The 27980-nt window shown below is 39.8% G+C and overlaps 1 protein-coding gene across 1 annotated transcript in view; it reads left to right on the forward strand.

The window, feature by feature from the left end:
* AFF2 (ALF transcription elongation factor 2) overlaps positions 1-27980 on the forward strand; it is a gene marked incomplete at both ends in the record, with an annotated part of 331742 nt that overhangs the window by 284298 nt on the left and 19464 nt on the right. The window contains 4 exons of the mRNA XM_079541773.1: positions 16263-16425; positions 16920-17939; positions 20071-20192; positions 26272-26506. Of these exons, the coding sequence (XP_079397899.1) occupies positions 16263-16425; positions 16920-17939; positions 20071-20192; positions 26272-26506 (1540 nt within the window). The remainder of the gene's footprint in view (positions 1-16262; positions 16426-16919; positions 17940-20070; positions 20193-26271; positions 26507-27980) is intronic.

Raw genomic sequence — 27980 nt, forward strand, 5'->3', positions numbered from 1 at the left:
TTCTCTTCCCAAGAGTTCCCAGTTCTTCTGTCCTATCTCAGGCTCTGTCTGGCTGCCCCTTTCATCTGTTACTTCTCTCAGTTCTCATTTTGTCTTTACTCTCCTGTAGTTTCCCACAGTTGCAAATAATGTTTTTTTGTGTTTCATGACTCCCACATCTGGCATTCTGAATCTTGCCCAGTTCAGGTCCGTGGCAACATGTCACAAGCTTGAGATACAGTATGGAAACCTGTGAAGGCATTCCCTACACAAAGCAAGTGCTCACACTTACTTCCTTTTGAAGGACAAAGTCTGTTACCCCTCATGCAGTGTCCAGTTTCTCTGGGAAGAAAGAAATGGCTGTGGCAAATTACCTTGACTATCCCACTTACACAGCTTTTCTCCCTGTTGTGGTTTAACACAGCAGGCAGCTTCGTTCCCTGTTCCCTTTCCACTGGGATGAGGTGGAGAATCAGAAAAAAAGAGTGGAACTCATGGGTTGAGGAAAAACAAATAAACAACAACAACAAAAAAATAAAACTGAGATAAAAAGGAAGAGAGAGAAATAACAGTAATTATGGTAATAATATATACACATATACAAAACATGTGATGCACAAAGTAATTGCTCACCCCCTGCTGTCCCATACCCAGCAGCTCCCCCAGCACCAGCAGTTCCCCCCAGCCAGCTCCCTTCAGTGTTACAGTTTCCTCACACACTGCTGCATGGTACCCAATGTCACTTTGGGCCAGTTTAGGTCAGCTGTCCTGGTTCTGTCCCCTCCCAGCAACTTGTGCCCTGCAGCCCCTGCTGGCAGGCTAGTGCAAGAAGCTGAGAAACTGAAACATCTTGGCTCTGTCGAGCGCTGCTCAGCAACAACTAAAACACTGGTGTGTTATCAACATTGCTTTTCTCCTAGAGCCAACGCGTTTTCTCCTAAAGCCAGATACTATGCAAAAAATCAACTCTGTCCCAGCTGAAACCAAGTCATTCCCATAGACGATGAGCAGCTTCCCCTCATGTGAGCAGCAGCTACTAAGTTGAAGAATGGACATAGCAAATACCTTTCTCCTGATTCTTGCTTACTGTTACACAGAAGTGCAAGTGTGTATTGGGATGATTGTATTAAATGTGTATATATACAACTTGAACAAAACACAGCAAAAATCAAGTCTGTACCCAGCCTTTGAGACTTAAAACTATTTTTTTCTCAGTGATGGTAATTAACTTTTTATAGGAATTTGGTTTACTGTTAGGGTACAGGTTGCAGAATACAAATAATGTTCTTTTATGATCACCAGTGAAAAAGCCTAAACCCAAATAATTGACACCCATGTATTAAAACCTGTCATATTCCCACTTAAAAAACAGTACCTGTATACAAATTAGCTTTGTGCTCTTGGAATCCCACTGCATTAGGCTTGGAACTTGAATGTGTGGGCACAGTTTTGGTTTCTACCTTACCCAACGGAACTCCTTATTTCGCATCCTTTTATATGTTGTTTCTGCTGTTGAACTTCATTCAACATTTAGTTTGGCATGATAATGTGTCTTCCACTAAAGTTCCTGAAGTGTTTTTGGACTGTGAGTGTTCTCAACTTCCTTCTCCTTCTCCACCTCCTTCTCATTCTCCTGCTCCTTCTCCTCCTCCTTTCTGTGTGTGGTCCCACAACTGGAAGGAAATATCTACTTTTGTTCAGATTCCTTCTGGTTTCCTAGCTGAAAGAGAAGCCCACTGTCAAGAGCTGAAGTTAGACACTGAATAGGGGATTTTCTTTATGTCTCACTGCCAGTTCAACCCTCTTTAGAAGTCTGGAGTGTAATGTAAATATGGTCCTCTCCAATGTCACCAGCCAGTTTCTAATGGAACCAAGCAGCTCACTGAGATCCCAAGCCTTCTTGCAAGTTTTTGTTGTTGTTGTTTTTGTTTTTTTCCCTAAAAATTAGGAAATTCTTTACTTGTTGGTTTGTTGTACAGAGTTGTTTCCCCTTCCTGAGTCATAATTTGGCTTCCAGATGACACTAAAGCCTGCAGCTGCAACTGCAGACAACGTTTGACAAATGTTAATTCAAATAATAAGTCATCTAACTTTTGTTGCTGCAAGTTTTGAGGAATCATAGTGAAGGTATTGAATCATATCTAAATCTTCTACCTGCTCGAGGAGTTCTTGTGCTTGCTGAACTCTGCAGAGTGTTGTCTGATAGTATCTCCCATCAGCTTGATATTTTCTCAGAAGTGCTTGAACTGTGGCAGCTCTAGTTGCACTGGAATTACTGTCAGGAAAAAAAAAATGTCTTTCAGTTTAACACTGAGACTGCAGGAACTTCAGTTCCACGTTTCCTTTATTTGGGCTGCCTGGCTGCTGCTCTCACACATGCACACCCCATCCCCAGATGTTTTAATAGCATCTCTGCTGATAACTACCAGTAATATATCAACAGATACAAGTATAAGGTAAATAATCACCATCAGCAGAAACATACTGTCAAGACAGCATGTTTTGAAATATGCAGAGGTGAGAGCTTGTGATCCCCTGAAGAGCCAGGGCCCATTTGCGCATTGCCATATGGCTGCAGACACCTGTGGGATCCAGTAGGAAGACTTGTCAGCAGTTTTTCATTTGCACTCACGTAGCAGGAGGCAAGGTGCGTGCATCTCTTCATGTTTTACATGGGGAAAATCTGAAGACGAGGGGTGAGTCATTAGCCAGTGGCTGTGCCCCCAAAGAGAGAATACATACCAGCTCTTGGGAAATTAATGAAATTGCATTTTATGCCTAACTGTATACCATGAGAAACTGGTTTGGAAAGGGAACAAAACTAAGTATGAACAGTTCCTGCTTTTCTGAACAGGTATTCCCTGGGCTGAATCTCATCAGGCCTAAAAGAACTTCTCTACAGCTTCTTGTCCCCAGCATATTAGATAATTGTTATGTCCTTGTTTCTTTTGTTCATATTTCAACCGTTCATAGCAGCCTGGGGGAAGAAGAGTGGGGAAATATGTTACTCCTGAAAAATCATTGTAGCAAGAATAGCCAGAACATAAATGGTACTGTTTTGGCTTCAAAAGGGTACACAGGTGCCTTAGGAGTCCCAGAAGAGCAGTGTGCAAGCTCACACAAACAACCTCCAAATCATGCCTGTTTGTTATTCACACAAGCAGAGTTGAAACTATTTGAATTCTACAGTTCCCAGAATTCAGATGGTGCACAATGGCCCATAATGAACAGCACCTGTGCTTACCTCAATTACTACACAGAGCTGAACAACAGCAAGAAGGGCTTTCAAGAATATTTTTTCAATAATGGATTTAGTTCTGTCTTTCATAATTGGATTCAAAAGCTCAAAATTTCATTTTGCAACTTGTTCATGAAATTTGTATGAAAAATTCTGGCGTTTATTCAAAAGAAATACTCTGTGAACAAGAAGTTGCAGAAGAGCCAACTGCTGGTAACTAAGCAGCCAAATTATAGTCAGAGCACTTGGCAAATACACCGTCCTTTTTTATTATTTCAGTAATTGAATTTCTGTTAAAGCATGGAGCATAATTTAAAATCGGGAATTTATTTATAATACAACGGTGTTTCGGTAATAAATGCATTATTATTGTCACTTTTAATGGAATCTTATGTATTCCCTCAGAGACTATGCGGCAGACTCTGAGACAGCCACTGCATCAGTGCTGTTTGTAGACAATTGAATTAATTGAAGACAGGGTCGTTAACTCGACCTGAATACCTCTGATTGCTTCTGTAAATAAGGTTAGAGAGCAAATGGCTAATCTTTGTTGTCATTATAGATTCTTTTTACATTTTCACACTGCCTCGTATATTAAGATCATTTCGCTAAGCAGCTTTTCAAGGCTGTCATTGTGTTTACAGCATCATCTTGCACAGCACACAACCGTAATTGTATCAGACTTACATTTCATTTCCCATATCTATATAGAACACGATAATAGACAGAGACCTATTTGGGATTGCAGCACATAAAAACCGTTGGACCAACAAATTAATAAACAAAAATGAATAAACTGTAGCATTAAAAAATAATCAAATCACAAAACAAAAGTTGATTTTGTTTGCTTTTACTTGAAAATTCCAACCTGCAAGACCTGCCAGGGATAATACAGTGAGTCCATTACTCAGTTGGGAACATGACCCACAAGGCCAGCTCTGTCTATACCAGCCTGTGAGTCAACTGCTATCTGGACTTTTGGCAAGAATTTCCTTGGAAAATGAGCAGCAAGCTGTCACTGAAGCACAGATAGAACACAGATATTTTTCAAGGGAAAATTAAAAAAAAGAAAGGCTGTGAGCACACTGTTCCATTTCTCAACAAATCTAATAAAGAATGTAGCCTGAGAGGTCTAGGAAGGCATGTGTCATGAACAAGAGGCACCCTAAACTTGAGAATGAGGTCAGGTTCACACTGAACTCAGGGATACCAGCTTGTCATCACTCACATATTCCACCACATACTAAAAAAAAAAATAAATTACTTTCTCAGAAACAGTCTTGTAAGTAGAAGAAAACAGCTGGCAATGTACTATAATGTGCCTAGTATTTGTATGCATTTCTTTCATTCTAAATTTATATTCAAGATGGGCTTGAACCCAAACCCCAGACATGCAGTGTGGGTTATGCAAACTCTGGAGCCAAATATGAGATCCTGAGTCCATCTGTAACCTGGACGATAAGAGATGTTTCATGAATTCAGATTTAAAGATAACAGCCTCTTCACTTCAAAACTAGCAAGTACGAACTTTAGCTCAAAAACTCTGCCTGTGTCAAACTCCCATTGGTGCAGGAATCCAGCCCAACTTGAGTGTGGTGGGAGGAACATGCTGCCACCATGTTTTCTCACAGCAGCCTCCGCATAACTCACTTGTAAGAACATTTTGGGGATTTTTTTATAATCTTTTCTTTTTTTTCAGAAAGCAAAGGAGGAAACAAAGCATTGGTTAAGATAGTAAATTGTTCCAGAGTTTTGAAGGCTGAAGTTGTGTGGACTTACAGTTTGGTTCTCCTAACTACATAGATTTTGCTCTGCAATGACAGAAAGATCAGCCAAGCAGGATTACTACCAAGTAGTTTCCAGCTCAGCACTGAAGTTCAGTGTGAGCCTTTCAGTCCTGGGCCATGTTTGTGTCTCTCCCTGAGCATTTGTGGGAGATGCAAACACTAGTGGAGCTGTCTTGGAAACCTGGTGCAGAAGCAATCAGTCCTGCTCAGCCTGTTTTACAGTTTGTTCTTCCTTATTCTGTGAAGGTTGGAATTTGGGCACTGTCCTTTGTTAATTAAACTGTATTGCCTACATTATCTCAAACACTGCAGGCAAAACTGGAGAGGGGTGCATTTTTCTATTGTTGTAGTTGTTGCTGTTAATTCTAATGCAGAAAAGAAATAAGTCAGTAATTCTCCACTTCCCTTCTGGTAGAGTGACACCTCACTCCTCATTTTGCTGTTAATGAGCAAGAGAATTTCAATTCTCATATAACAGACAATTAGCCACTGTGCTACATCAGGCATTAGGACATTGACTCTGCCTGGGCAGATGTGTAAAGAACACTTTTGCACCTTATAAAGGAATGATTTTCAAGTTGAAAACTGTAAGAAGTTCAAGAGAAATCGACCTTTGCTTATTTACCTCTGTACCCATGAGGGCCTTGGGTTTTCCTGACCTTTGCTTATCAGGAACCTCCGGCAGATTACTAATGCAATAATCTGTCGTCAGTCTGAGGAAAATAGATGATGCTGAAAAATCAATTTCCTGTAATTCAAGAACATGTATCCAGAATGAAACCATCTTACTTGGAAGGTTTTCAATGAGAAACAATTTAACCAGTCCTGAAGGTCTAGGTCATTTTGTCCATATTGAAAAAATAGACAAGGTGCAATGGTTGCCTACAGACATTCCGGGTCAGATAGTAACTGGCTCTGCCCGCATCCCTGTTCTTCTTGGCCTGGATTAAGAAAGCAGGTAGTGTTCCAAAAAGCGAAAGTACTAAAGTAGCACTTCTGGAAAGCATCCAGCAATGCGACTGTTATTTTGGTGGCCCCAATTAGTCTTTCCGGTCTAAATCAAAACTGACTCCAAACTTGTCCTCAGCAGGCACACACATAGTGCAGTCCTTTTCTCTGCAGTATTTTGACCTGACTCTCACACAGCACCATTCTGAAGGTGCTGAGCACCAATGGCTTTATGGGAAGAAATGTCAACTGCTTGCCCACAAAATCCCAGGAAGGACCGTGGTATTGATGAGAAAGGCTAAAAGGCAAGATTTTTAGCCTGATAAGTTTAAAGAATTAAAAGTTCTCTGTTCTCTTTGGCTGTCATTCAAAATAAAAAGCATAGAAAATGCTGTTTAAAATAGCTGAGCCTTTTGTCTTAAAGGGTTTTCGTGTAGAAGATTTAAGATGTCAGGTTTAAACATGATACTGATGGTATTAGGCAAAGTATGAGAGCAGATACTTGTAGTAACTGTCATTCTTTTTTGACTGTTTATTAATGGTCTTTTCTGATTTATAGTGAATGTTGTGAAGAATCTGCAGGTCCATTTATCACTCAAAGAAGCACCTTTTTTTCTTAATGCTTATGTATGTCATAATTAGCTGTGGATGCTGCTGAAAGATTTAGCTCTGTTCTAATGTAAGATCCTTCAAGACAATGTTTAGCCCTGCCTAGATTCAATGTTTTATGTTTTGTTTTGTTCTAAAATAAATAAAGCAGTGTATAATGTAACTGGCAAAAGGAGCTCATACTGGGCTGAAAACCAGAAAGTTCATATTTCCACTCTGAAGGGAGGTTTTCACCCCGTTTTAAAATAAAGTGTAAGGAGGACATCTATGTTTCAACATTCATCTCTATTAACGTTCTCCTAGAAAATTTTCAGCTTGTTCAAAAAACAAGTAGTGTGCATTTTTGTAACCATTATGTGCTTTGATGGTGTACCATAAATTCATCGTGTATATTTAGGAATACTTTCTCCAAAAGTATTTCAGAGTAATTGCCCTATATTAATAACAATGATTCCTTTTTATGGGAGTAGCAGTGAAGCTGTCTGCTCATGGGTTTTCTTAGTGTCTGTTATCCTACAACTCAGCTCTGATGAAATATGCTTTGATATGCTCACAGTGCTATCTCTACTAATAACAGCCGGAAAGGAGCATCAAGAATTTGTTTTACCCATGAAATCCCAGAGAGATGCAGAATTTAATGAGTTTGCTAGAGTCTCGAAGCAGTGCTTTAACCACAGTGCTATCTTTACAGAGCGCAGTAGCCCTCTCAGCAGCAATGGATTGTTCATGTCTTACTCATTTGAGTACAAGCCAACAAGCCATAGCACCAGTCCTGGTGATTCATGCTTTGTACAGTATATAAGGCATGCAGATTGCTACCAGCTTGTGGTAGTTGAAACTCATTTAATTAGATATTACACACAGTTTTGATTGGGCTCAGTTTTTATCTCTGCTTTTTTTTTTTTTATTACATTTCTTGTTTCCCTCATGTTCCTGAGAATAGCCATGTTGAGCCCTTTCTAAACAGGGGTGCCTTTGACTGCACCAAGCTGTTCCCCTTTGCTGGCTTGTAGGAATTTACGTCCCAGTTCATCCTTTTTGCTCTGGTCTAGAGTTGGTCATGCTGCTGCACCGCTCCCAAGGGATTCGCCCAGAGAGCAAATTCCCAGGCAGTTCCCTGAGCTGACCTCATACCACTGGTATAAAGCACACAGGTGTGAACGACTGTGTTGCTGTAAAGCTGTGGAAGATCAAGATATGCTTTCTGGCACCATTTCAAGCTCAGAGGTGTTATCTTACATGTCGAAAGGAAAAAAAATCCTTCTTTCTCATGTTTTCTGACTGCTTGGTTGCTAGGTATAGTAAAATGAAATAGCAGATGCAACTAGAGACAATGGGGATTTGGAGGCTTCATGTGGATCTATCTGCACCACGACATTTTGGTGGCATAGCTCCCAGTTACTGTTCCTGCTGGGCCCTGTAGGCTGAATTTCGTTTTCAGCTGGAACTGAACTAGAACTGAGTCATGTGGTTCATTTGCAATGTCATTTTTCCAAGTTTCTGCCATACATGATTGAGAAAAAAGATACTTCAGAGAAAAGTATTGGGCTTTTTTTTTTTTTTAATCATGACCACACTTGGACTTTCTGCTGAAATAAGTAAAGCAGAAATGCTAATAAGTGACTCACTTGACTACAAATGGATGTTAACATAAAATTATAAATCAGTATCCATTAACTTTCAGAGATGTACAAAGTGTACTGAAAGATGTAGTTTTCTACATTTTCGTTGTGGACAATAAATAAGTTTCTATATACGTCAGTAATTCAGAAAGTAATGCCTCCTATTTATTTCCATGGAAACTACAGCAGATACAAAGGTACAGTAACACTTTTTGATAGGGAAAACTCTCAGCTACAAAACACTATTTTTCAACGTAGTCATCACTGTTAGCTCTGCATTAGCTTTGCAGTTTCATTGGTGATGAACAGGAACCTGCACACCATGCTCGTAAACATCTCCACCAGCAAAGGTGACCACTGCCATTGCTGCCGCTACTGAAATGCACCACTCAGCCTCACTGTGCTCACATCCACTGTTAGATCTCCATCGGTGTTCAGCAAGCTTCCATGAATGTCAGCGGGTGCCATTTTTACGGCATGGAGGAATGCAGTGACACACCTTTGCTCCATGTGCACTTCCACGTCAGACGCCATTCTGTCAGAGTGCCCCTCTGCTGCCATCTGTCACACGGCCACACAGCATAATGGGATACTGCTGGGAATGTTGAGCCTCTACTGCCATCCCACCAACATCCACCTCTGATATCGTGGGCCAACATCATAACACAGGAGGCATTACCTTTGGAGCAGACCTCATATCAATGCTCATCTAGCTGGACTCACTGAGGCAGTACTGATGTAATAAAATGGTCCCATTTACATCAAATGAGGCCCTTTGGTGACAGAGCATTCTTGTTCCACATGCCGAGCAAACAGCAGCACATCATGGCACAGTGCAATAATACTCTGACACATTAATCCATTCACTAAAATATTGTACATCAGAAAGTCTGCACACATCACATCCTCTGAATAATATCATGCTGACAAGATTGTTTCCAATCTCTGAGGTGACTAGGGTGACGCATGCACAAATCATGGATACAGTATTGCTTTTAATATGCAAAATCCCCTTCCCTTCCATGTCAAGTGTGTATAAGAATGCTGGGAAATTGAAAGGAGGGCAATTACCATACCAATAGTTCAGAAAGTTTTTTGTGTGTGCCAACAGGAATGTGCCATTAAAATTCCTCCTCATCTGCTGATTGTTTTTCATGATTTCGCAGGGAGTTTGATATGTTACACCTGTTCTTCACAGGTGTGGTGAGGAGTAAGAATTTACTGTAACCCAGGAAGAAAACCAGGAAAAAGGTCACAATATGACAGTAGAAACAGTACTGTGGTTAAAGTCACACTGCTGAAGTATATACACAGTTCCACCTAGGATTTGTGGCTAATGTAATTCTTTATTGGAAGGCTTTGACCTTGTTACAGATTCTTGGCAGCTTTTCCCCACTCTATTCATTACTAATGCAAGCTGTCAATCACTTTAGTTCTGCTTTGACATAGATTGCGGCTCAGAGGAGTTAGTTCTGTCATTCTTTTTATTTCTTTCATCTTTACTATCCTTTTTTATGGTCCTTAAAGCTAAAAGTATAAAAGGGTTATATGTGTACAGAAAAATTCTGTTTTGGTAACTCTATCAATCTTGTTATAAACAGTCTTTGATTAAAACAGTTACTTTTGAACATAGTAAAACGAGGATGTGGTTTTCTACAGGCAACTTCTTGTAAATTACCCTCCCCCTCGAAATAAATCAGAACTCCCATTTGCATTACAGTGCTCAGGACTGATACCACCAGATCAGCTGCCACATCCCGAATCACATACTGTGGGGGTTTTTGCTCTCCGTGTGTTTTGACATGAGACAGCCATCATGAGTGATGTCTTACTGTGTGTGCTAATGTTAGCTGAAGTAACAATTTCCACGCCTTATTTCATTTCATTGACCTGGGTGGTGATTAATATTTCAGAAGGACTTAATACAGGTTTTCAGTTCCTGTGTCAGCCCGGTCTTTGAAAGTTTAGATTTGAATCCTACCAGCCTGGTGATAAATAATTTAACACTAACCAATAGAGAGGCAGTGAACAACTCATTCAGATCCTTCTCTTTAAAAAGCAATCTAATAGCAGTCATATCCACGTTTGAAGATATAGATATGAACAATCTTTATAAAGAAATGGCAGCTCCCTTTCAAATTAGAAGAGAATATTACTTCCTGAAAACAGCGTAAGAAATAAAACTCTGTTGTTGAACAGTTATGGTATTAAATTCTGACACTAAATATTAATCTACTAGGTCCTGCTCTATTATTATCTGTTAAAATAATGAAGCAGACTTTTTTTTTTTAACGTTTACAAGGAATTCAGCTAGCCCAGTAAATCCTAGCAATGTGCCTCGGGTTCATTCTGTTTTTTCTATAGGAATGGGCTCTGGAGGAGAGGTTGGGCCAACTTCTGAAAAGATGATGCTAGTTTGTTCCTCCCTGTCTTCTCTCAAAATTCAGCGTAGTGAGTGGGAGAGCAACGTATCTCCCCGTGAGTGAGTGCCACAGTCTGCTCTGCTGGATTATGGGGAGTGCACAGAACTGGGTGCTTGCTTCCCAGCGCCCTGTGCAATCATTCTTTGTTCTGAAGAGTATAGGCACTTAAAATAGACAAGTCAGATCGAGGATAGGCAATATAGTGTCTCGTCTCAGCAGGAATTGATGCTCAGAAATACTTCTTGGATGCATAAAATTCATGCAAATTCCAATCCAGTGCCTTAACAGGAAGATCAATAAGCCTGTTGAGTCTGTAGTCACATTTCCAGTATAGACCTTCCCTTTTACAGATGTCATTGGTCGCATTTTCCCTAAAAATACACCAGTGCAGTAAAGCAACCTTTGCAGAGTACTGATTTTTGGTACAAACACATTGCTGGCATTGATACACTGTTGACTTACTGGTCAGTTTCCATCTACATTTTCCCACTACCCTGTGGCATGCTGCTTTCTCAAAGTTTACATTTTGGTTTTTGGGCAGAGCAAGGGAACAAGAGGCCAATTCATCATTATTGGTTGGAATGAATAAAGCTATTGCTGGATGGCACCATCAATTTGCCAAATCCTCTTCACAGCAATTAGCATGACTGCAACTAATTGGTGAAAAGTTCGGGGAAATATCTAAGGATTTGTTAGGAATTTTTCTTCCTTGATGAGTTTTACTGTAATAGTCTGGATTCTTTTCACAGCTTTTTTTTTTTTTTTTTTTTTTTTACATACATATTTACAGGGTAAATTGTTTATTATTTTTCCTATTGGAGGTTAATGAGCTTTAGTAATTCAAATTATTTTTATTCTAACTACCACATGTAATCTCATAAGGCATTTATTACATCATTACAGTAAATGATGTGTAGAAAATATAGTAATAATAGTACTGATGAGAACTGTAACAAAGTGTAAGGTGTATGTTGGGTCTTCACTTTTCTAGGCAATGTAGTAATCCAGACACATACTAATGCTAGATCTGCTTTCGCTGGCTCTGGAAAGGGATCTCCTGAGTCAAAACCAACCAAAGAGACAAAAAGTAAATAAATACACCAGAAAAGCTGAAGGGAAACATTTAAATTTAGGCAAATCAAACTGTAGCAGTCTGCCACACTGAGTGAAAGACTACTGGTGTGCCTGAGAGCCTGACTGCAATTCCCTGCTATGAACCACCAGCAGCTGACTCCGCTGCCTGCTCTTGACAGATGCCACACACCTGCAAGTCTCAGCTGCTCTATATGTAGTTCAAGTTTGATCTCAAATGTGCTGAAAAATGCTGCCAGGTACTGGTGATGCTGGTGTTTGTCCTCTCCCTCAAGATGTTTCTCATCTCATGCTTTGTACCCACACTGTGCACCGTTGTGCTGCCAGGGGAAGTGCTATGTGCTACAAAAGCAGAAGGGAAATAGGTGGGAGTGCTGCAGATGAGCTTCCTTCCAAATTAATTTTCAATGTGTAAGTCTGTTCTGTCTGCTTCATTACCTGATAGCAGGAAGGCAACCTGAAATGCTTACCAGCAGGTAGTTAGAGACGTTATTGCAGTGACCTTTGCAAAAGGTGGAGTTTTGGTTCTCCTTCCATTTGCAGTGGGTTTCATTCCAGCATCTCCCATCATCATGCCACAGGAACAGTGACTTTGGAAGGGGGTAAGCAGACGTTAACCCAGCTGCTCTGAGGAATGGAGAGCCTCGTTGCTGAGTTACAAGTCTATTTTTTTCTCCCAAGGAGGATTGTCGTGGTCACAGCTCTTGACCAGGGCAGAACGTGTCTGACTGCCCTGCAGCATTCATCTGAAGCGCTGAACATAGGGCCTGGAAAATGTAGAGCACAAAATGTGAAGGGGGAAAAAAAATGATGTTTCCATTATTGCAGAGGGGCCGTGCATGGAGTTTGTGAGGCCTAAACTGAGTATGAGGAGGACCGTAATACCTCTAATGTTTGCTTTGTGTGTTTGGATTGCAAGCTCTTTGGCCCAAAGATTGTGTCTCATCATGTATTTACATAGCTCCCAGCACAGCAGGTCACTGGCCTTAGTAGAGGTCTCCAATCTCAAGTGATAATAATGAACTGGCTTTCTTGTAAGTGTTATTTACTCAAACAATACTGTGTTCCATTGTGCAGCATTGTTTTTATTAATTTTCTTTTTTCAGTTCCAATGAAATAAAAACATTGTCCACTCAAACACTGAGGAGCAATATGAGTGTTCACCTCCTGCAGGGAAATAAAAATTCAAGAGTTTCAAATACCAGTGTTTCCTGCCCTCTTTAGTCACTCTGAGGACTTGTGTCTGATGATAAAATGCTTTATATCCATTTTAAACCTTGTCCAGGCTGGCATTCCTTGTCTGGATCTTAGCAACACAACAAAGCTTGCTTTGAAAGTCTTTTACAGAGGCAACCTTGAGTTCATGTAGTTGATACTTCTGTGAAGAAGCTCAGTTTATTTGTATAACAGCTGCTTGAATGCACATTTGCAGAATCTATCAGAGCATCTCTTAAAGCAAGTGGTGTAGTAACTTTAAAGCTGAGGAAGTGATTGGGAAACGTGCAAAGGAAGCAGTTGTTCTGAACTAGAAGATTAAACAACAACAAAACAGAATTCTCTATACTAAGAGAGAAGGCAAGGATGCATTTTTTTTTTCCATTTTTTATGTGAAAGTTTTGTACATTTTCTTCTGTTCTGCTGTTCTGTGTGAATAGCACTATTAGAATCTGATTGTGCAAGTAGCTTTATGCAGGAGCTTTCTGTCTTTAGTGCTGTGAGATGCTAGGAAAGGCACTTGGGGTATCATCTGGTTGCTTTGCAATGCATGCAAACAGTGTTGCTCCCAACTCAAACTATATGATGAAATGTGAGTGCTTCTGCTTAAAAATGTTGATTAACAATAATGCCTTCAGCATGAAGCTGCCTGATGTAGCCATGGCATAATTTTATTACCCCAGATGAAAGACAAATATGACCTCACTGTGCTTTGTATGAAAAACATTATTTTGAGTCTGTCTGGTTCCTTGCAGAGCTATGTTATTCAGTAACACTTGGCATATAATAACTTTTTCTGATGGTAGTGTGCAGAAAAATAGAAAATAAGGCCTGGCTGGAGCTGCCATCTATTCCCAAGATTTTAGTCTTGCCCTCTGAGCTCTTTGTCAGACAGCACAATCTGCTGCAGTACAGCTCCTGGTGTCTTCTGTAAGCAAATCCCAGCTACAATGCCAATTCTCTTCCAGAGTGCTAAAAGATGTAGGTTGTAATTAAAGGCTGGGGAGGTCTGGGCCTTAGCTGCTAAAGTACTGCCCTTTGCTTCTTTGATCCATTCTAAGAGGTGATGTTGTTTAAATCAGTGATATTAATGAGAGCACATTTGCAATCACTGACTACAGAGGATTTTTTTTAGGCATGTCTGCACAACTAGGCGTGAGCAGACCCACATACGTGCCTGTGTGTGGGGGGGTTGCATTGCAAAGCTACTCCCAGAAAAGGTGATTTGTCACCACAAGAGGCTGGTGCAGGTTTGTGTGTCCTGCTACAAAGGTGCATTCAATCTCTGCAGGTGGCTGAGTCAAAATTGTTTGTTCTGATAGCAGTGAATGGCATATTGTTTTAAGGTTGGTGTTCCATTCTGGTATTTTAGAATAGAAGTGAAGCATATTCCTATCAGTTTGGAAATCCTTGAGTATTTCTTTGTATTATTCTTACTCCTTCTTGCAGACAATTGTAATAAAATAGGAAAACTCAGTTTTCATCTACTTTCAGTGTTTTCAAAATAGAAAATCTGAGACCAGAATTACAAGATAGATATTGAAAGTGAAACTCAATTTTACTCCACTGTTCTGTTTACTGGAAATAAATAAATACCTTCCCTACATTTTCTTAGGCTTTACTGAATGGGAGGGTTAAATAAAAAAGGAATTAAAAAAATAAAAAATAAATAAATAAATAAAAAACAAAGCTGAAATGGTTTCTAAAACTTGAAATATAAATTCTAAGACTTTTTTTTTTTTTTTAATTTACTAATGTTTAATTATATGAAGTAGTGGTGGCCCTTGGATTTAGCTGTTACTTCCCATTGAAATTTGGGAACTAAATCTTCGGACTCAGTTGAGTGAAGAGCCTCTAAAAAAAGAAAAGTATATGCAGTTAAGAAGCAACTAAGTTAGTGATCTGTTGCAATTACCCAAGTGAGTAATTTTGTTTCATTAATGCACCCTGCAGCACCAAGCTGCTTTTGTGAATGGGCACAGCAGGGCCCTTGCAATGCTCAAAGAGGCAGTTATGTGACCAACCGCAGCGCGAGGGATCGCTTTACCAACAAGGGGGGAGAGAGAGAAAGTAGCTTAGCTAAAGAAAGAGATTAAAGACCATATATTATTGTCATGGAAGCCAATGGCAATACTTCAGAAGACTGTAGTGGAGCAGGATCAAACATCAGTTCTTTCTGGCTTTTCCAGCTCCCATTTGCTTGCTTACAGTGTTATTTAAGAGGGCATCTTGATGCGCATGGAATCTCAGCTTGAAAGGTGAAGGAGCGCGTGTGCTTGGCTTATGTGAATCCTTCTGAGAACAGTAGAAAAGCAGATAGCAATGAAGGGAAAAAGTGTTATAACTTCAGGGCTTTCGTGGATCACTCAATATGGGAAACACACAACAGATGATATATTAAAGTGAGATATTGAATATCCATAAGAATACTAGCAAATGGTGTCAATTTTCAAACACTTTGCTTTGCCAGCTTCACAAATTTAAAATCAATCATCAAAAAGTCTCTGTATAGATCAGCTGAAGTGGCATAAAACCTTATGGTTATCACTCTGGCAAAATAAAATAAAATAAAGGTGAGTGTATAAAGACTCCGACTGCAGCTCTAAAAACTGGGGTCATCCAGACTCTAAGTATAGAAATAAATGCTGAGGAAAAACAATGAGACATGGCGCACTGCTAATAAATAAATCTTTAGGAGGAGGAGGACAGCTGAACACACAGAAAAAATAGATTTCACGGAGACTTACTTTTGGTTTGAACACAATTTTTTCACGAAATTATCATAAAGCAATCTTTCTTCTGAGAGAAAAAAAAAAAACAAACAGCTATAAATAAAAAATTCTTGGGCACTCCTTGGAGAGTTGTCAAAGTAGGTAGCTTTCATACACTACAGTGCAAAAATATTCATTAAAATTAATTTTTAAAATGCTCTGGCCAATATTAGTTGCCTACTGTCCTTTCCTTGATCGTAAATTATAAATGAACCAGCAAAAAATGTGGAAAGCGTGATTTCATTAATAAATTATTTATGTGATTATTAGATTTTGCAATTGTTGGGCTAATAGGCTGAAGATCCTAAAGCGTTTCTCACTTGAGGGTGGCGATGATGGTCATGATGGTATTAACACCACTATCAGTGTTCCACAAGGAGCGTAAGGCCAGCCATCTCCTTGGTCCCTACTTGGAGACATGGCTGCTGGAGAGTCCATTGGATCTGCACTGAGAGAGCAGGAGCTGATGCTGAGGACAGTCGGTGTGAGCAGAATTCTTTGGGTGCCTCCCTCGACCCAAGACTTTAAAATCTGGTTGACAAGCAGCATACTAACCAGAGGGGATCTTCTCCCCACAGCGGCCTGCCAGTGTCAGTGGCACACGCAGCTGGCTTAGCCCATTCCAGCGGTGGCTCCGGGAGCTCCAGTGAGTCCGAGAGCAGCTCTGAGTCTGACTCCGACAGCGAGAGCAGCTCCAGTGACAGCGACTGCAACGAGGAGTCACGCAGTGCCACGCCAGAGGTACGGCCATGCTCGCAGCATCTCCCTGGCAGGAGCTTAGAGGGTGGAAAATGTCAGAGCTCTATGCAGTTTGATGCTGTTGACTTTTTTTCTCCCTTTACAGTTTTACTTGTATGACCCACATACTCATTCTAGCTTTTGGAAGAATCCTTCTGGCCTACATTTGAATTGCTTTAAAGAAATATTTAGATTTCTGCCAGTAGCTAGAGAAGATTTTATTGACACAGTATTCATCTGGGGCTAAGGAAAGGCAACGTGACGAAACTGTATCTTCAGGGACCAGCTAAACTTTTTAGTTGTATTAAATTTCTCCAGGGCCACATTGTAAACCAGATAAGGAAGCCTAATTAACCATAAATACTCCATAAATGCTCCCATAAAACTAGCAGTCACCACTAGTTGACTGAAATAAAAAGGTGCATTAAAAACATCCTCACTTAAAGGGAAAGGCTTTGCTTCTGTCTGAGACTTGCTCCTTGTTCTTCACACTGCAGCCTGAACCCCCCTCAACAAACAAATGGCAGCTGGATAAGTGGCTGAATAAAGTGAACCCCCACAACAAGACCATCATCAGCAATCAAAATGAGCCTCACAGTGAGACCAGCTCCCAGCCGCAGAGCAGCCAGCAGGCTGAAGGACAAAACAAAGGGAAGCTCAGCAACAGCCTGCCCCCAACCGATTCCAAAGACCGGGCGATCCTCAGTCCCATCCGTGAGAAAGCCAAACCACGGGTTGCCCAGAAAACCCCAGAGGCAAAAAGCTCCAAGCAGAAGTCGCCAGCTCATAATGAGCCCGTTGCACAAAGGACTACTGGGAAAAAGCAACCCAAAAAGGTAGAAAGGACTTCCAGTGTAGAAGAATATAACTGGCCCAAACCAAATAATACCAGCAACACTCCCAAAGAAAAAGACACACAGGAACCCCCTGAGCAGCCAAAGGTTCGAACTAAAGCAGCAGTTGGCAAGACCGCCCCAAGGAAGGAACCTCGAACGAGCACAGGTCTCACTTCGGAGAAGAAAAAGTACAGAGGCCCCAGCAAAATTGTCCCCAAGTCCCGGGAATTTATTGAAACTGATTCATCTACTTCTGACTCAAATACAGATCAGGAGGAGAGCCTGCAGGCTAAGATATTGCCAGCTTGTAGTGGACCGGCGAACGGCATCAAAGTGAAGGACTCTGGCAGTAACATCCTCAGTGTAAGTAGCTTAACTAGCAATGGCAGCAACACATCCATCGACCAGACCAGCAATGACTTGGAGGAGCAGCTCTTTTCTCCTATCCCAATTGTTCAAAATGAACTTCTGTCCCCACTGAGAGAATATGAAGAACTCAAATCTCTTTGGGTGAAAATAGACCTCAGTTTACTCTCCAGGATACCTGGGCAAGAGACTTTTGAGACCACATCTGTGAAAACTGAACCAAGAGAGGCAAATGTGAAACACAGACGACCATCTCGAGAGTCCCCTACCCCAGCAGCTGAGAAAACATCCACAAAATCCAAAAGGAAACACAAGGTAAGTAATTTTCATCATTCAGGAGAAAGCACTATTTCTGTGCATCCTTGAGGTTAGGACAGCAATCACTGACTCCTCGCTGACCTGCAGCAGGGCTGTAAGGAGACATGGTACCACTAAGGTTTTATTATTTTTGCAGAAGACAAACATTTACCTGTACATTACAAATTAATGTAAGAAATCAGTAAAAAGGAAAATGGAACATCACTTTTCAAAATCAATGAACAAAGTTGGTTGGTGTTTTTCTTAGGTTTATCGTACCAGCTTTTTTCACTGTGTTTGCTCTTTGCATGCTAATTTGCAGTGTTCTGCAATCTGCAGAAGGACTCCCCATGACAAGTGCTAAGGGCTCATCCATATTCAGAAAACGTGACTTCTGTTTGGAAGGCAAGTTTTATCGTTGGCAGAATTAATGCATTTTCACCACTTGCTTAAACAAGCATAACTTCATTAAAGTCTATGAAATGGTGCTTGCTTGTGCTCATGGTGAATTTAGTCTTTATATCTTTTTGTTACACCAATGAATGTAATTCACAGACATGTCATTTGCTTAACTAGCTGCTCTGTGTATGCAGCTACCTGGAAAAGCAAATATGTTTTGACTTAAGGCATTATGTTTTATCATGTGTTTATGTTATTTATGCCCAAGGGTATCCTATCTTGTAGGATATGACAGTGCTCTTCAAACTAAATGTGTTCTCAGAAAAGAAACAGGAGTTTTATATCATAAATGATTTATTTTTTGTAGTTGTTGGTTTTCTGTTTTTGGTTTGTTTTTGTTTTTTTTTTTCCAACTAAAATGTCTGTGCTCTGGTCTCCTTGTGAGAAGTTATCACTGCATATGTTTTATACCCCAGATTTTCTAAATCATTATGAATGTGACTTCAGCTGTCTGTTCCAGCGGACTTCTGAACCGCATTGAAATGCTGAATTTGAGCCGTCCAGCCATACAAGAGAGTTAATACGTGAAAAACACAGACAATGCCAGGCAGACACAGGGTCTGCACCCTGCCTACATGAGTCACTGCACTGGCTCCTTCCCTGTTGAATTAAGTGGAAATAATCACAAGCAAACTCAGCAGGTTTTTATTCCATGTATATTCTAGCTGTACCCGAAAGGCAGAGAGGTAAAAAGGAAGGAGAAAGGAATAAAGAGAAAAGGGATGTATAAATGTCAGTGTTTATATGTATGTCCAATAGGGTGTATATTAATTAAACAGGGAAAAAAGAAAAAAAGAGAAAAAAAAAAGAGTTTGTGCTAAGTCACGGTGGAGTGTCAGTATGATGGCTAAAACAAGAGCACAGTACTGACAACTTGACTCAGTGCTCCCAGGGAAAACAAATAAAATGGAACCGCGGAATTTCATTAGCTGGAATTGTGAATCACAAAGGAACATGGTGAGGTGTCTCACTCTGGGATTGCACAAACGTAAGCTACACTCTGAAACAGCCTGTTCAGCTTCTTGATGATTGTTCATCTCTACCCAAGAAGAAACAAACAAATTACAATGGCATTAACAGTTAAAGTAGAGTAGGAAGAGCCAGATTTGGATTCTGAATCGTGCTAATAAAAGATTTATTTTAGCCGTATGCCAGCAGGCTTGAAGAATGCTATGAAGGTTCCAGTGATAGAGCAATAATCAGCTTTGCTTGTATCGGCCCAGTTCAGGCACAGAAGTCATACACCACGGAATCTTCCAAAGCAAATTTCACACCAGCTATCACTGTTAATGACTGCCTCCTTAGAGTAGCAGTCTTTAAGTCCTGAGAGAAATACTTACTCAAGGAACTTTACCCTTGGACTTCCATTAAGTAAATGAATAAAAGCTGCATACTTAAGTAAGATTTGGTGCTATCAAGTCAGTCCATCTGAATTATTAATTACATTCCAGTGCGCTGAAGAAGATAACTATGGCATATGAGGTATTTTGCTTCCTAATTGACTGGCTATGTCACTGGTTATATAACTTGTCATGTGTTTGGAGCATGTTTAGCTCTGATTTCAGGTGACTTCTCTTAGGCCAGTATTTCAACCACTGCTACAGTACAGAAAATATACTGAGATTCCTGAGCAGCTCGTAATGTGCGTAGATGCTTGATTTTTCAAGTTGTACATTTTTTGTTAAAACAGTCGGAAAACCTGGAAACCTTTGTTGAAACCAAGAAGCAGCGCCTGGAGGACCCTTCAGCTTCATGCTTGCTCCCACCTTGTATCTCTCCGATACCGAATCACAGATTAACCAGCACTAAAGAGTAAGTTCTTTTTCTCTCATAACATTCAAGAGGGATTTCACAGTATCATTCATTAAAGGTTTTTTCTTGCCTCCATCATCCTTCACCACAGTAGAGCCAGAATGGGCTCCATTTGGTTGACTAGAAAATATTTTTTGAGTTGTTTTCTTAAGAGATTATTCTCAGTTTTCTTGAATGAAATAATGACTTTGCTATTCATTTCAGTGGCTCTTATACTTTAATTGTGTATACAGAAATGCCAGAGGTGAGAGCCTAAGTGATTCAGACACATGCATTGTGTTTCAGCAGACATAATCAAGTCATTTGTGCCTTTCAGTGTCTTTGAGAGATGGCTGGAGTGTTTCATCAAACAGGCACCACATAAATAATGATTCTGATTATAATAATCAGAAGATTAACGTTCTATAAATAACCAAATAACCCAATTCCCTTCTGTCATCAATTTTTGTGCTTTTTTTTTCTTTTGAGATGAGGCATTGCTCTCTGCTTCCCAGTAGGACAAGCAAAGAATCAAATGCACAATGTGCTTCTGAAAACAATTTGACTGTTTTCGTATCTAACTTTAGAGAAAGTTCAAAAATCATTTATGAGACAGTGCACAGATTTTAAATCCCGTAAAGAAGGTTGAGCATTATTTTGTTTATACCAGTGTAATTATAGATGAACTTCAGTCCTTGAACTAACCCCTCATTGTACCACTGAAAACATCAGAGTTGGAGACTGGAAAAGGCAGATGATTTGAAAGTAACAGTGTGATCTGTAATATGTTGCACATTTGATAAACATCATGATGGGTGTTGCCTGACTGTCATTGCTAGAAATATGAGTACAAATATATTGCAGAGAGAATAAGGACTATCCATCCCCAACACCTCCACAATCCATTATAAAAATCTTTCTATTCTTGTCTTCAGCAAACCCAAAGGATCCACCCCCAACCCGATGTTTCTTAATTTGAGCTTGTTTTCCAGATCATTAACTTGGCTCCTCAGAGCTTTCTAGCCTTTGATATTCTCTGTAAAAATATAATTGTGTCCATTGGTATTTATTTCTATTTGGTTGTGTCCATCAGTAGTTATTTCCATATGCTATCTTTCGTCTCATCTGCCTCAAGTTTTGAAACAAAACGTTCTGACTTCAGCTGCAGAGGCCTGGATCACACAACGTTTATTATTAGTGTATTTTGAGTTCATTTAAAACAAATGCAATAGTATTTGATAATTCAAGTCTCCAACTCTATCTGATATGTCTCTGAATACAGATCAACATATTTCCCAATAGATTAGGGAGCTGACTGAACTGCATGACAACAAATTTCTGGAGAGCCCCAGGTTGTTTTTAAGCAATCAGAAGTAGCTCTGTGTTCCACAGGGTTAAGCAGAATTTTAAGGGGAGGCAGAAGAAAGGAGAGGCTAAAACTATGTGCTGTTCAAAGGCATGGGGGAAAATAACACTTCAGTGATGAAAGGCTGAAAGAAAGGCTTTGCTGTTTAAACCTTCCTTGCTTCCAAAAATCCTTCGTTTTCATTCAGAGCTGTCTATACGAGGACTATTAGAAATAAGGATGATTTGGCTAGAGCGGACAATGCTGTTCATCCATGAAGGTGCAATGTCTCATGGTGGATGCTCTTCTTCCCTCTTGGGAAGAACTGTACATCTCTACAGTTAGAACATTTTTGGCTCTCTGTGCCAACAAACCAAGCATACCAAGGCAGACTTCAGAGACTCTCGTTGGGTCTTTTATAGATGGAGAAATGTTTTGGCCAAAAGACCATGAACTCTGGAGTAAAATAAGGAGGCATTCGGGAAGAAACTGGGTGAAGACAGTCACACCTATGCTTTTGTAGCTCCTACTAGCTTACTATATGTGCGTTAGGTATTTAAATATCTTTCATAACCTGTTCCTAAATGTGTGGGCTCAGTAAAGCTGCAAGGATGCACATTTAAGCGAAGTATTACATGTCTAATGTGGACAATTATATGCCTAATTCCTACCAGTTCCTATAACTACATGTACAATTTTAGTGTAGAAATTTCAGATGGTCAGTTATGAACTCCATTTGACAACTGGATAACAATTTTGTTTTATGTAGTCATTGTACAAGCAACTAGTTATTTCTTGTTCCTTCCCTCACACAGTCAGGGGCTCATGCTTTTTCATAAATCTGATGTGACACTCAAAATAAAATTGTTCAAACAATCATCATGGTATTTTCCTCATTCCTAATATTTCAAAGCATATGAAGGAATAAAGGATACTATTTTGTGTCCAAGTAATTCATTGTAATTGCTTGAAACACTGCTGTGAGGCTGTGTTTTTGTCAGATCAGTTGCCCACTTTGCAGCAGAGAATTGCTTTTGTATTTACTTGATTGCCAGAGCAATTTTAATTTAAGCATTAATTCTGTGTGCTGCTGAATACCATTTGTGTCTGAATACCTGATCAGTAGATCCAATCCAGACAGAGCACTATTTGACAACATTTGGCAGTTTGTAATAATACAGAGAGTTATGTGCTGATGCAAACTACGAGTCTGAAATTAGACTAGAATCATACTGGGGAAGCATGCCTGCCATCTAGCTAGGCTGATTTTCAAGATTTCCGGTTCACTTTTGTTTGACCTTTAACTAAATACGCACCTGTACTTCACAACATGTATTAGTGGATCCCTTGGGTAGTCACGACGGCATTCGTTGCAGTTCATTCATGGCAGAGGCAACCTTCTACATCTGACAACGACTTCAGCTTCATTCAGTACGCTGCCATATGGCCCAAGCTAATGCTAGAGCGACCTTTCCCTGCTAACCCCCTGCAGAAGATCAGATACACCGTCAATGTGCAGCATTTCTTTGTGGACAAGGAGTGTAGAGGCAAAGGAAAGCCAAGTGATTGGTGCAGACAAAGGCTTTTGTCTCACTAATAGGCCAGAGCTACAACCACATACCACAAGGAGTAGTTAAAGAAAGGGTAAAGGAAAGCAGAATGAATTGTTAGAGAAGATGGAAATTCTCTCTCCTTCACACACTGACCTCTTGTTCCCTGCTTGCTTGCTTTCTGCCCTAAAAGAAATAGGCTGAAAAAAAAAAAGAAAAAAAAGCAGACTTGTTCTTTTCCTTGATAATTGGCCTTTTCCGACACAGAGATTTAACTGCAGCTGGAAGACCATCAGTTCTGCTGGTGGTTTTTTCTTTGCACTTTTATTGTGCTTCTCCCTCGATTTTAAATATAGTTTAACTAATAATCATGTCAGCCAATTAAACCGTTGAGTCTTGGTAATTATTGCAATAAATTCATTCAGAATTAGTGATTACTGCAATCAAAGACTAGTTTCTTAGCCCATTAACAGTCCAAAGCAAAGCGATAATCTGGTTAACGGCTGGTAACAACCTATTTCATTGAGGTTATTGTTCACGTAAATGCTTTGGTGTAAATCTGAGGGAGGTAACATTGCTAAATAATCAGTGTAATTCCCGTGAATCTGTAAATGTACAGGATTAAGTCGGCAACCAGGAAAAAACTTTATTAAGTATTGTCATTGGATTTTGGATTTTTGTCATGCAGAAAAAGTACATCCTCAAGTGCCCTTTCAGTTGTAGTTATATTTTCTCACCACAGAATGAATTCTGCATCTTGGGGTTGTTCCATCTTGTGCTTGAATGCAAAGCTGAAGTGAACAAAGCTTTGAGTTGTGTCCGAAAGGGGTGTCAGATCTCTGAATGTAATCTCTCTTCTGGAATATATATATAGAATCAGAGAATCATAGAATCACTTGAGTTGGAAGGGAACCCTTAAAGGTCATATAGTCCAACTCCCCTGCAATGAACAGGGACATCTACACCATGACTAAGTTGCTCAGAGCCTCATTTAGAGAAGGTACTTCTACTGTGGAACTTGCAACTTTCTTCATTTTTTTCTTGTGCTATTCTCTTAATCCCTCCATCTCCATGTAGCAACTGAGAAATGTTGTTTCACTTGCTGTGCATGTGCCGTGCGGTGCCCCATGCAAGTGCCAGAGTCTTGCTTTAGGCCTGGAAACAGGCAAAGATGTACTGAGAAACCTCACTAGTGGTTTCTACAGTGAATTTAGCCAGTGACTCACCTTCCATTTTCCTTCGGGCACTCTTGAGGTAGATCTGTAAGGCTCAGTTGCTGTTCCCTTCCCAAAGCTGTACCAGAGTGAAAGAAGAGCTTCATACTCCTCTTTGTGCAGGGTAATTAGAACCACATCACTCTGTGCTCCCTTCCATATACATTTGTTAGACAGACCCACTGAACACCATGCTCAGGGCAGCCCACTGGCTTGGGAGGCAGAAGATTTCAGTTCTACTCTTGGGTTTTTCATTAGTTGTGTCTGTTTTTCCTCTGAACAATTCAATAATGCATGTATGCTTTCTTGGAGAAGCATTTGCTTTCTTTTGGAAAATTTTCCTCTGGAAAAAGTTCAGAGTGTTATTTTACTATAGCAATGGTGACTTGTCTGAGTTCCAAAATACCCTTTGGTGGTAAGAAAGCTAGCAGATGGGGCTTTGAGTGAGAACTTTTTGGAGTACATTTGCAGGACCACATGTGCATAAAATGTCTTCTCAAAGAATTGCCCATCTCCTCTGATCTGATTGCTTTCCTTTGATCTTTAGGCCCATGTGTTTTCCAAGCAGGAGAACATCCATACCTGCCCTGCTGCAAGGCAATATAAATTCTGTGCTGATTTTATTTCTTCAGTCTGAAGATCTTTAATATTACAGAATTTCAAATAAGTTATTTTAAACTCTGCTTCAGTTGAACTGAAAGAGTTTTGAGTAGAAGAGCTATAAAACCTGAAGCATAGGGGTTTCATTTGATATCGCTCTGTTGTGAAAACAGAGAGGCTGAAATATTTTTGTACTGCCAAAGGCCCAAAGTAGGGGGACAGACCGAAGCAGGTGTAGATACTGACACTTCTGGTGAAAATGCAAAAAAGTCTAGACTGCACGTCAAATAAGAAGTGGGGAAACATGGGTTGATTCTTCTCTTTTGCTTGTTACTTTAAAGCAAAGTAAATCTATAATTCCTGACACTGACTGAAAGCAACTAGGAATGAAACATAAATTCTTGTTGACTTAATTTGTTATTGAAATGTTAGTCAATAATCATGAAAAGTGAATGATTGTGTACTGCGCTATTAGATGTCCAACAAAAGATTAAAATTCAGGTTATCTTCATTGACTGAATTAGAGCAGTACCTAATACAAAAATCTATGAGTAGATTAATATGTTAAACAGTCGCTATGGTGCTGTGTTGTTTGTTGTTTTTTTTTCTTGATGGATTTGAGGGAAGAAAAGTCTAGCATGGTTTTTTTGGTTGTTGTTTTTACCATGTATCACAGCTGCCTTTTGTAGCCAGCTAACAATTTCTGTACATAAAACAGACAATAGATTATCATATTATTTGAGCTTTCATGTCAAAACCACATTCATTTTCTGAATCACCTCCACTTCATCAACCAATATCTGCTCAAGGGCTTTTGCCAGCAACAATGTATCATTTTAATATAGTGTTGAACATTGGTTTTAGTCTAGAGGTCAAATAATTATTATCTTATTATTGTTACGGTTATCGTTTTGTAGTTGTTATGGAGAATTATTTTTGTTCACGTGGCGCGTGCTATTATGCGTTTTTGCAGAGGTTGCTTATGTGAGCCCTAATCTACCTCTTTAAAAGATGCTTAATGTTAAATACATAAATAGCCATACTTGGTGTCAAGTATACTAACCTCTGTGCATAAAACTTTTCAGCACTTTGCTGAGTCAGAACCTCTATGACCTCTCAAATTAAGACTGACTCAAATTAGCATTTAAAGTGGATGCAATTTATACTAATGCACTGCAAGTTGTCCTCCAAAGCAGGAGGTTTTTGTGGCCTTTGAAACAGCAGGGATAGCTCTTCTGTTTTCACTGCCTGTCTCCTTTTGACTTAGCTCCTAGGACATGGGGGATCACAGCACATATTTAAGGGTTTTCATTAAGTAAAATCTAGAGCTTTGTGCTATGGAGGAGAAACTGTGGTTCTTGACATGCAACTGATTCTTATCCGTGTCCCAGGAGCAGCAGTAACTCAGTGAAGAAGATGGCGAAGAAAAGAGAAGAGAAGCTCTTCCCTCCTCCATTATCCCCCCTGTTGGACGAGCCTGTGCACCGTCGGCACAGCACTGACAACAGCTCCTTCAGCCAAGAAACCAACGTCACCAACACCCCTCAGACCAGCAGCTCTTCCTCCTCGGTTTCTAAACACAGAAAGAATGAAAATAAATCTTCTTCTAACCCCAAAGGAATCTGTGTAAGTAACAAGACCTCAGTTGCTGGAAATGGACAAGATAAAATTACCTTTATTCTGGGTTTTGTTTATTTATTTATTTTTCTCTAGTATCTATCCTTAAGTCCTTACGTAGCCCCACTCTAGAGCAGCAAGGCATGGATCCATGCAGAGCTGTGAATAAACGACTCTTGCAAGTTCCATCTTTAGGTCAGCGTTAGGCATCTGCTTCACATAGTGTATCGTTCCCTGCAACTCCCTGACCTTCAGAGGACAGACTTTGTCCCATTCCCAACTGCAGATACAACACGCACCGTTTTCAAATAAAGCATCAAGAATACTGGTAACTTTAACATTAATAATTACTACAAATTCTGAAGCAAACTTAAGGTATGCCAAATCTTATGGACTAAACTAAACACACAGTAAAAATCTAACCTGCCCATAGCACACTGAAAACTAAAATGTCTTCTCACAGGTTTGCAGGCTCCCACTTTCTAGAAGTAAGGTGTATTTGCACCTCATCTTCATAAATCTTGTACTGGGCTTTTGAAGATCGTGCAAACAGTGATTAGTTTTCCAGTAAAAACATCATTCTGTTAGGACCAGCTCACCACTAAACATTTTTACATAGATAATACTTTCTTGCCTTTCACCAGATTTAGATGATTTCATACTAAATGTACGTGAAAAAGAAACAAAGCTAGCAGCTGCATAGCAAATTGACTTTAAAAAAAAGAAAGAAGTAAAATTTCACTTGGTCAGTTGGTCCTCTGCTTTTACGGAGAAGAGGGAAAACTCAGTTTTCTGGCTGATTTTAGAAAATGACTAGAACTTCAAACTTCTCTCTTAGTATCAAACCGTATCTTCATATGACTGTCAAAATTAAAAGACAGGGAGAGAATTCTTCCACAGAAAAGGACGCGTAACCCCATTTTTCACAGTTCGCCACCTTGTGAGAGGTTGTTGCCATACACTGTAATAGCAAAACTCAGAAGTTGCACTGGAACATAGGTGACAAATCGCTTCACCTTATTCATTCAGCCCTGTTGCTTTCTGATATCATTGTGCTACTTCAAGGTGCAACAGTAATGTACATGCCTTCAAGAGAAACCAGTGCCAAAATGAACTGTGTGTGTCAGCAAGTAAGCTATGCTATGCAAAGAGCAAGGCCACTTCCTCTCACTCCCAGCACCTCCAATTTGGATTTTCCTTGTTTTATCTATTACCTTGATCCCCAAAATATTTGTCTTCTAAAATATTTTTGTATTCTAAAATATGCCAGAATTCTTTATCAGTTCTTTGGTTCATCTATAATTTAGTTTATCTGGTTGAAAGTTGCAATTGCCTGATTTAAATACTTCTATTATGCTTGTATTTTCAGTCAATGCAAAGTCACAACTCCCAACTTCTGCTTTTCATTCTTTTTTCTGTTCAGTATAATAAGGATGAGGAAACTGTTCCTTGCTGAAATCTGAGCAGACTTCTCATCCACCTT

The sequence above is a fragment of the Tetrao urogallus genome (genome assembly GCF_951394365.1).
Source record: "Tetrao urogallus genome assembly, chromosome: 13".
Lineage (NCBI taxonomy): Eukaryota > Metazoa > Chordata > Aves > Galliformes > Phasianidae > Tetrao > Tetrao urogallus.